At 40.4% G+C, this 11,178-nt stretch overlaps 1 protein-coding gene across 1 annotated transcript in view; it reads right to left on the reverse strand.

The window, feature by feature from the left end:
• LOC110519987 (G-protein coupled receptor 39) overlaps window positions 1-2,870 on the reverse strand; it is a 57,314-nt gene extending 54,444 nt beyond the window's left edge. The window contains exon 1 of the mRNA XM_036974130.1: window positions 1,548-2,870. Within this exon, the coding sequence (XP_036830025.1) occupies window positions 1,548-2,337 (790 nt within the window). The 5' untranslated portion in view covers window positions 2,338-2,870. The remainder of the gene's footprint in view (window positions 1-1,547) is intronic.
• Between the last annotated feature and the right edge of the window lie 8,308 nt (window positions 2,871-11,178).

An 11,178-nucleotide genomic window follows, 5' to 3' on the forward strand; every position in this document is an offset into this window, starting at 1 on the left:
CCAGAGTTTTTCTTATCAGGTTACATGGATTTGAGAAAACTCCTGGCCTTGGAGAGGATGAAAAACCTGTCAAACTGCAGCAACAGTACTTATATATATTTTTTAAAAGGACTAGGGGGTTTCCTATACAGACACAGAGAAAGCAACATGATTGGACAATAGAACTAACAGAGCTTGCTTTATGCAGATTGGCATAGTGTAGTCCTGACATATGCAACTGTAGGCCTAAAAAGAAATTGACTTACAGTCTATGTCAGCTATTGTTTTTATAGATTAATTCCAGTTAATACTTTTAGATTGAAAAAGGTAGGTAGCCTGGTCAGCCCAAGTTTGAATGTAAACCAAATGCAAACTTGTGCTGACAAAATGTTTCTTCATTCCGTTGATGCAGAGGTTCCATCTACTTTTATAGTACTCTAATTCTATAGGGTTGGTCTTTACCTCCTTGTTGTCTTTCAGGAGCAATGAGGCCTTCTTTTCCAGGTAAGCACTTTTCGTTTTGCTTTCTTTTATCTCAGCAGCATTGAATTCAAACGCCTTAGATGCTTTCGTGATCATGAGTTTGTTCTGTTTGATTTGAGAGTTAATGTCCTCAAGTGTTTTGTCTTGCTTATCGAACCGGTCTTTAAGCATGTTATCTCCAAGTAATGTTGCATTTGAAATCTTGTGTACTTTTGGTTCATTTTCATCTCCTTCCCCGGGTTTGCCTTTATCTTTGAGTTGTGGTCTTTAATGGGAGAAACGTGAGAGGAATCCCTGCATCTGTCTTTTGGTCCTGATGAGGAGGGGGTAGCCAGGACATAGTAGTGGTCAGATGCTTTTGCTCTGTAGCCTTAGCGTTGTTGCAATGGTTGTTGCTAGCTCCTTTGACACTAGCTTTCAGAGGACCGGATCCTGAGGAAAATGTTGACATTGACATTCTCTTCTAGGTCAATAACCAACAGTATAGTGACTAATACATATTTTATATTTACAGTATTTTGAATTGAGTGAAGTTCAGGTTGTAAAAATAAATTGAGACTTCGCTAACTAGCTCTTTGAAGTTTGCGTGCTTAGGTCGTCATCTTGACGAAATACCCAATGCCGGAGGAAAGTGAAGAGAGCGCCTTGAGATTTGTGCGTTGCGTCCAGCATGCACGACCTGTGATTTCCGTGAATCTGATTGGTCAAGACACAGCAAAGAGCTTGCAGCAGCACTTCGACGTGAAGCACTCCAATGTGAAGGACAGAGAAATTGCGCTCGAGTTGTGAGTTGACAAATCATGAGGCAAAGAAATAAAAAACAACACTTTGGCCATCTTTTTAACTCTTTGCGACAATATATTTTATTAACCTAAATCAAAATTGCTACACATTTTCCGGCGGTCCTGTCACAACAGCTACACTGTCTACCAGTTGGAATCCAATGGTGTACACGCCCTGTGTAACACAAACATGCACACGGACACACACACATTGTGGCCACAAGTTGGCTAAACAAAATGTATCATCATCCTTTCAAAATTGCAATTGGATATTTTAGGTAGAATGTAAAAGTGTGAACTTACCTAGAAAAAGGATGGTTTGCTTCTTGGCGGCTTTGACCCTGGCACTCTCGTGTTTTGACTTGTCCTCAACTCCGTTGACCCCTCTTCCTATGGGCCCCATGGTTTTCTGAAGGACCAGGATCATGGCCCGACACATGACCCCCACGCTGACCAGCACCACCATGTACACAATGAACGCCACAAAGATACTGGCCCTGTACATTCCCCACTGGTTTCTCAGGTTGGTGCAGAACGTCAGGTTCTGGACGGGCATGATGGCTCGCTCTGGGACATAGCCCTCCATTCCTGTGACGAACAGCAGCGGGAGGGCTACGAACACGGACGTGACCCAGGCGAGAGCGATGAGACTTCCCGTTGTTCGCTCTCTGCCCAGGGCCTTGAAGCGGAACGGGTGGCAAATGGCAATGTAGCGTTCAAAGCTGAGCGTCGCCACATTCAAGATGGTGGCGTAACTGCAGGCCTCGAACAGGAAGTTGTAGATCTTGCAGGAAGCGTCACCCGAGGCTGAGGTAAAGGGGAACCACGTGGCACTGTAGAGCTCTACGGGCATTCCTATGAGGAGGACCAAAAGGTCGGAACATGCCAGGCTCACCATGTGGTCCGTCACATACTTTTGCAGGTAGCCATTCTGCCGCAGCACCTGTGTCACCCGAATGGTGATTCCATTACCCACGATGCCTGTGAGCAGGATGAGGCTGTACAGGACAGTGAGGAAGACTTTGATGGCATAGTTGGGCTCCAGCTCCTTCCAGTCTTTCTCCTCGGCTATCTCGGCCTCCCCCTCATTCATGGTTACTGAGTTTCGATTTCCAGATATAGATTTTTTCCTAGCGTATCAGTTCAGCAGGGCAGAGTCTGTAATAGAGCCCAGAGGAAATCCAAACAGCCAGGGAGAGATATATTTTTCAGAGATAAAATAATATATTTCTGACACCCTCGTCCAAAACCGTGGTTAACTCTAAAAGTAGATTAACTTAACACCTCTTTGTTTGACCTCTTTGTTGCCCAGATAAGCCATATCACAGAAGAATATTAGGATCCTATTAGACATACCAGAAACTTTCTTCCTCGTTTTAGCTTCTTTGAAACACACGGCTCAGCGTGGCAAGACTATCCATTACTGGCCTGAAGTCTGAGTTTTGTACCATCGACCGTCCGTACAGTTCTTCATCCAGAAAGTATTGGATTTACTCCTTTGCTTGTGCCATGCTTCAAGCTGCACCCTGACAGCAGGCACTGATTTTCTCCTATCTCCTCTCTCCTACGAGTTAAAAATTAAACTTCAGAGCAAGGGAGAGAGAGAGCACGGCCCTGTTCTGTTATCACTACTCAAGTGCAGTATGAACTCTGGCTAAACTTCAGGGACAAGGGTGATTGTGTGTAGGCGGGACCAAGGGTTACTACACATCACTTTAGTCTTACAGAGGTGTGGCCCTTCCCGAATATTATCAACTCCCATTTGGATTAATATAATACTTGCCAGAACTAAAAAATGTAACTTTGCTACATGGCACATTTATTCAAACACTATTCTTAGTTTTAATTTGTGTAAATAAGCCTATGTCAAAGTAATTTGTATACTCTGAAACTCTTCCACATGCTTTCTAAGAAAACAGAAGTGGTGAAATAACTTCACTGTGTAGGATGAATGTAACAAAAGACATACCGGTACATGGAAGTTCAAAAGTTTGAATGGAGGAAGTTGTATTGAAATTAGCCAGACATGACTGAATTAAAGTGCACACATTTTCTATTGAGGCCGTATCAAGTGCATATCATTTGACATTAACAATGAGCTGGCTCCAGACAGGAAGTAAATCAAACAAATACTAATACACTGATTTAAGACAGGAAAAGTGACTGTATCCATTCTATGAAAACTTGGCCTGCAATTCGCTCTGATTTCACATAAGCATATTCCACAACAATTTGAGGTGGGTAAAGTTATAAAGCAGGTTTTACAAATCTGATTAGAGCAGACTTGATTGGTTGAGTGCCAATCTCGGTATCCTCAAAAGCTCTCAGGCAGATAAAGCATGATAACCCAGGCCTATCTGCATGACAAAGCGTTGTCAGACAGGTGCACTCTCAACAGCGAAGCTAGCTAAATCAATTTGGTTTGTTTACAATAATTACCCTACCTCTTCATTTTCATCCCTTTTATATTTTCCTAATGATCTATCATTATGTTCTGTAATTGCCCTGATTGTAAATGTCTCTGTAAAACTGATATTTGAATGTTGTATAAGACGAGATGCTGACGTGCGTTTGACAAAACAGCTGAACTGAGTGCATGATGAATCACGAAAGAAATGTATCTCTGCAAGTAATGTACAATAGTACAATGGGCAGAACACAGAGAGACAGGTATGACATTTCCCAATGTCAGCTTATGAGGATAGGTGAGAGCTTTATCCTCTCATGAGCCTTTCACAATTATGGTCCAATTCCATTACTACAATTCATGCCAGCTGAATTTGGATATGGAATTTGTCCATGTAACTGCAATTATCTTCAATGACTAGACAGATTGGATCCAAACCAGAAATGTATTTGGAAGCCATATATTCAAGACAATCTGCTGACGTAATTTCACTGCTACCTTCTGTGTTCATCTTTTGTAGCTAGTAGAAATATACATTCTATAAACAGGAATGTGGTTTCTAATTAGTGTTGTCATAAACACCAAAGATCATACACTACAAGAGTTGATCTATTGTTTTTCCTCTGTACCAGTTTCTGACTCGTAAGTTGGTCTTAAAAGGTCTCTCAAATGTTTTTGGCAGGATTTCTTGGACATAAATTGATAATAGCTTATTGTGGGTCAATGCAATGATGTACAATAGATTACACTGTACATACTATACTAAAAACAACACTCATACTATCACTATTATTTGGGGAGGCAGGTAGCCTAGTGGTTAGAGTGTTGGACTAGTAGCCGGAAGGTTGCAAGATCAAATCCCCAATGTAAAAATCTGCTGTTCTGCCCCTGAACAAAGCAGTTAACCCACTGTTCCAAGGCCATAATTGAAAATAAGAATTTGTTCTTAACTGACTTGCCTAGTTAAATAAAGAAACAATTATATTAGTCTTTCAGGATGGAAAACCATTGTACAATTCAATTGTGTAGGCCATAGAGAAGTCTGAAAAATGTATACAACTTAAGAGATGGTGTTAGGTGGAGATCTGCTCCCCTGATTTGGCCTTTGGCCTTCTCAGGCCGAATTAAAAACACTATCTGGCCAAATGAACGACCATGAACATACTGCTATCTTCCAACCTAATCAGGGAGCGGAGCGGAAGAGGATTCACTGAATACAACACAACGTCTGAACTGTAAACCAGAAGTCGTTTAGCCTTGGGTCTTTTGTAGGTAGTTCTTTGACCAATAACAGAGATACAGAACAAAATTATAAAGTGTGAGCCAACCTTAGCTAACAAATCCTAGGTAACCTGAGCCCTACACTACAAATCATGTTTGAGGAGAACTTTGGTCAACTCTGAGTTCAACTCAGGATAACCAGTACCACGAAAGTGGCTCACCTTTAAGCCAGGTACATTTCTATGGTAACAAATCCTTCAGAACGATCCTGAATGAAGTGTCTGAGCCTAGAATTGAGGAAAAATGAAATCAGACTCCCTCCCTCTCGCAAAGATTGCGTCATCATCCCCTTCATTTGAGGAAGACGACTGATAAAATATTTTCTTGAATGTTTTTGTGTTAAAAAATAGTAATGTTAAAACACCTATCACATTACAAATGTAGTAATGACAGAATACATTTGAAACTTCACACACAGTAAAACTTTTGGATAACTAAATACAATGATTGCATATAGTTCGGAGTGGGAAAAAAGCTGCTTGTGTATTGATAAGCACACCAAAGACGACATTAACGATAAATAATCAAATAAAGACGGCACTTCTAAAAGCCTATTTCACATCAAAGCCCGCTGAACTCCCAAAATAACTTTTATTTTGACTTCAGCACAAATTAAAATGTGACACTCACCCGCCTATGGATTGATGTTCCAGCATTGTCTCAAAGAAGAGTTTGGCGTTTGACTCGCCATGTGCGAGAAGCACGTGCAGGTACAAGCTTGCTAGGGTTACCAGCAGGCAGACGAGCAATATCCACCTGCGTAGTATGGATGAGGCCTGAGCTGGAATGTTTAGCTAACTGAAGCTGGTTAGCTTTATAAGTAAATCTAGCTTGCTTCGTAGTGTACCACTCGGCCCTGTGGTGAGTACATGTTGTTTGAAGCACAGTAGACCAACATAGCTACAGAAAAGTGGCAGGTTTTGAAGCTGTGTGCTGGAAAGTCTTGGTAGTGCACAGTTAGGTCTGTGGTGCTAATTTGAATTTCATGGCTTTTTCAGCTTTTAACCAGCTTTAACTTGTTTTGTGATGTTATTGAAATAGGTTTAGATGTTAAGATAAAAATAGTAAAGTAGATGGCAAAAAAAAGGTATCTTAAAAAAGCACTATAGCATTCCTATAAGAAACTGTACGTTTTTTATAATACCCTATAGTTAGCAAAATAATATCATAGCATACTATAAGCTATGCAAATAATGTAGAATGATTATAGGAGTCTCTATAGTATGTATTTTTGACCTATAATGACTTCAAAATATCCAATAAGATTTCAATAGTATAAATGTTATGCAGCATCTCTATAGTATTCTTAATTTAAATAGCGTTCCTGTATTATTTTCCATATAATTCCACTGACGTTATTGAAAGAATTCCTACAGGCTATTCCTGTCGGGTTTGTTATAGTATTCTAATTGAAGTGATGAATATTATCCAAGAAAAAACATTTCCTGCAAGCAAAAAAAGAAAGCCAACCAATATTTATCTTAGTAAAAAACAGTCATGTTAATGTATTTAAAAATTGTTTTAAAAAATCTATTCCACTGAACATGTTAACCACATGTACAATACAATATAATAAGTGATGGCCTGGGGATGACCTGGGGTACCCACGGACCTGGGGTACCAATGTAAGAAATAACACGTAATAACACGTAAAAAAACAAAAAACTGGGCCTCCCGGGTGGCGCAGTGATTAAGGGCGCTGTACTGCAGCGCCAGCTGTGCCATCAGAGTCCCTGGGTTCGCGCCCAGGCTCTGTCGTAACCGGCCGCGACCGGGAGGTCCGTGGGGCGACGCACAATTGGCCTAGCGTCGTCCGGGTTGGAGGCGCGCTGTGTTAAGAAGCAGTACGGCTGGTTGGGTTGTGTATCGGAGGAGCCCGTACGGGAGTTGTAGCAATGAGACAAGATAGTAGCTACTACAACAATTGGATACCACGAAAATGGGGAGAAAAAGGGGTAAAAAATATATATATTTAAAATGCATAGTTTCCTAGGAACGCGAAGCGAGGCCATCTCTGTCGGCGCCGGAGTCAGCTCATCGGCGCCGGTGACTGTGATGGTTTGAGGGCCGGATAGGAAATTTAACTCATCTTACGATAAGTGCCATGGGATCTTTAATGACCTTTGAGTCAGGACACCCGTTTAACGTCCCATCCGAAAGACGGCACCCTACACAGGGTAGTGTCGCCAAAGTACCTGACACGCGACTAAATCCTCATTAAACTCTAAATAATCAGAGCCATGTTGATTGGGGTTTGTAAGTAGCTAACGTTAGCTGGAAACTAGACACTGAATACAAACACTGACAATGTACCATCTAGCTAACAAGTTAACTAGTTACTGTATCTAGCTAGCAGATATACAGCTAGTGTATACATACCAGTAACAGCATAGCTAAGCAATTGAACACCCCAAGCAGTAATATGGTTGTAGCTACATAAAAAATAAATCTAGTTTTCTAGAGATCACACCTAGCTAAGGCAATATAACAACAACAATACCTTAATATTCCTGCTTGACCTGGTCTGTCAAAGAAAAGTTTTCATCACGCATCCATTTTTTTATATGGTCCCCTTATCACTCGGACTGGAGGCATTTCTTACAAGGGTAAGCAAATTAACTAATTGTTGAAAACTGCTTGCATTATGTCAACTGCTAATGAAACGGATTCCGTAGCTAGCAATAAAAAGAACGTGCCGGCAGAGCATAAAAGGCGCCAAGCTCTACATAACTAAATTGTGCGCATGGGCTAAATAAAAAAAACTAGGCGCGAGCAAACAAAAAAAAACGGTTTACTCACAGTTTGCACTTTGCAGCAGAAGCAAAATGTCACCAAAAATTGTGGATTTAAAAAAAAGATGGGACATCAGAAATTGTTCCAGTGGAAAATATTGAAGAGTTTGATGGGACGTGCGACAATCGTCGTGGAAATATTCAGTCAATAATATTTTTCAAATACCGGAGCCTGTGAGTTCAAATGGACTGTTATTACAGAGTAATATAAGCCGAGCTGGTTCATGGAAACAACTGCCTTTCTAGCCTTGGCACACACTTTTTATACAGGTTTCATCCTTATGTCACACACATAGTAACTCCTCTTTATGTTAATGAATCATCCCCTCTGACATTTAGCCACCGTTATCTTTTAGCCTTGTGCTAATTTTAGTTTGGTTTCACATTAGGGCATGGAAGCTTTAGAGCCATAGCAATTAAACAAAAAATAAATAGACATGTTCACTCCCAAGACAGGTGCATGTCTAATGGTGCCTAATGACCTATTTACACATACAGAGTGCACTTATTCTGCTGACCACACATGTTCTGGAAAGTTCCCAATAGGTGTAACCACAGCAACAGTAAATATTAGGCCATAGCACTGGTACAGAAATAAACAGTCATGTCCAGTACCCAGACAGGTGCATGTCTAATGGTGTCTAATAACCCAGACACACATATGGAGTGCACACATCCTGCTGACTTCTCTGAAATGTATAATGGACACATATGTACTGGAAAATTTCCAATACAATTTGAAAGAATGTATTGTTAATTGGCAGCGTGCGGGGAAGAGATATCCCGCGTTTGTCATGGCTCTGGATGGTAAGCTAACTAGCTAGCTAACATTACCCAGATAATGACACAGTATAACGTAGCTAGCTAACAATTTATGGTTAATGTTATCAATTAATATACATTAATATATGGTTAATGTTATTAATCGTTAATGTTATCAAAAGTTATACCGCCAAGACATTGGTTATAACAATAACAACTAATGTAGCTAACGTTAGCTAGCTAAGGAGCTAGTTATCACTTAAGTACACTAGTATGTGTAGGTAGCATGCTAACCACTGGCTAGTTAGCTGTTCGGCAGGCCGATCCACCGGCTTACTAGCTGCTAGCTTACTAGCTGCTGATGCATAAAGTTGAAGCATTAAAGGTGAATTTAACCCTGTCTCATCTACTTAATACTAATCACTAATATTAGCATAACACTTTGTGTCATAAAAATCTGATTTCTCTTCAACACAACCAAATACATTTAAAAAATATATTTCTGTGGTTAATAATTGTCTGAAACATCTCCAATCATTGAGACTAAAAAACACCACAAATAGTGTAAATTGCTGGTCTTTAAAATATCTATATGTTGCCTATTCATGTCTAAATGTGTAAGCTTTACAAAGAATCTTTGTCCTTCCAGGCCAGACCTCAAAGTGACACAGAGAGTGAGGACCTCACCTTAGTTGCAAAACAGAATATGCAAATATAGCTAACCATGAAAACTTTCAAATAAGTGAGCTCAAAAGAGAAAATGCAGCACTCAGACAATCTCTCTCTGTGATTGAAGGTAAGCATTCCTGTGGATGCTCCCACAGAATATTCTCACCCTGCATGCAAGTCCAGGTTTAGTTTGGTATATACAGTGCCTTGCGAAAGTATTCGGCCCCCTTGAACTTTGCGACCTTTTTCCACATTTCAGGCTTCAAACATAAAGATATAAAACTGTATTTTTTTGTGAACAATCAACAACAAGTGGGACACAATCATGAAGTGGAACGACATTTATTGGATATTTCAAACTTTTTTAACAAGTCAAAAACTGAAAAATTGTCAGTGCAAAATTATTCAGCCCCTTTAAGTTAATACTTTGTAGCGCCACCTTTTGCTGCGATTACAGCTGTAAGTCGCTTGGGGTATGTCTCTATCAGTTTTGCACATCGAGAGACTGAAATGTTTTCCCATTCCTCCTTGCAAAACAGCTCGAGCTCAGTGAGGTTGGATGGAGAGCATTTGTGAACAGCAGTTTTCAGTTCTTTCCACAGATTCTCGATTGGATTCAGGTCTGGACTTTGACTTGGCCATTCTAACACCTGGATATGTTTATTTTTGAACCATTCCATTGTAGATTTTGCTTTATGTTTTGGATCATTGTCTTGTTGGAAGACAAATCTCCGTCCCAGTCTCAGGTCTTTTGCAGACTCCATCAGGTTTTCTTCCAGAATGGTCCTGTATTTGGCTCCATCCATCTTCCCATCAATTTTAACCATCTTCCTGTCCCTGCTGAAGAAAAGCAGGCCCAAACCATGATGCTGCCACCACCATGTTTGACAGTGGGGATGGTGTGTTCAGGGTGATGAGCTGTGTTGCTTTTACGCCAAACATAACGTTTTGCATTGTTGCCAAAAAGTTCAATTTTGGTTTCATCTGACCAGAGCACCTTCTTCCACATGTTTGGTGTGTCTCCCAGGTGGCTTGTGGCAAACTTTAAACAACACTTTTTATGGATATCTTTAAGAAATGGCTTTCTTCTTGCCACTCTTCCATAAAGGCCAGATTGTGCAATATACGACTGATTGTTGTCCTATGGACAGAGTCTCCCACCTCAGCTGTAGATCTCTGCAGATCATCCAGAGTGATCATGGGCCTCTTGGCTGCATCTCTGATCAGTCTTCTCCTTGTATGAGCTGAAAGTTTAGAGGGACGGCCAGGTCTTGGTAGATTTGCAGTGGTCTGATACTCCTTCCATTTCAATATTATCGCTTGCACAGTGCTCCTTGGGATGTTTAAAGCTTGGGAAATCTTTTTGTATCCAAATCCGGCTTTAAACTTCTTCACAACAGTATCTCGGACCTGCCTGGTGTGTTCCTTGTTCTTCATGATGCTCTCTGCGCTTTTAACGGACCTCTGAGAATATCACAGTGCAGGTGCATTTATACGGAGACTTGATTACACACAGGTGGATTGTATTTATCATCATTAGTCATTTAGGTCAACATTGGATCATTCAGAGATCCTCACTGAACTTCTGGAGAGAGTTTGCTGCACTGAAAGTAAAGGGGCTGAATAATTTTGCACGGCCAATTTTTCAGTTTTTGATTTGTTAAAAAAAGTTTGAAATATCCAATAAATGTCGTTCCACTTCATGATTGTGTCCCACTTGTTGTTGATTCTTCACAAAAAAATACAGTTTTATATCTTTATGTTTGAAGCCTGAAATGTGGCAAAAGGTCGCAAAGTTCAAGGGGGCCGAATACTTTCGCAAGGCACTGTATCCATAGATGTCAAATCAAAGTTGATTTGTCATGTGCGCTGAATACAACAGGTGTAGACCTTACAGTGAAATGCTTACTTACAGGCTCTAACCAATAGTGCAAAAAAGGTATTTGGTGAAAAATAGGTAGGTAAAAAATAAAAATAAAAAAAATAAAAAGGCAGGCTATATACAGTAGTGAGGCTATAAAAG

Source organism: Oncorhynchus mykiss, chromosome 3 (genome assembly GCF_013265735.2).
Source record: "Oncorhynchus mykiss isolate Arlee chromosome 3, USDA_OmykA_1.1, whole genome shotgun sequence".
Lineage (NCBI taxonomy): Eukaryota > Metazoa > Chordata > Actinopteri > Salmoniformes > Salmonidae > Oncorhynchus > Oncorhynchus mykiss.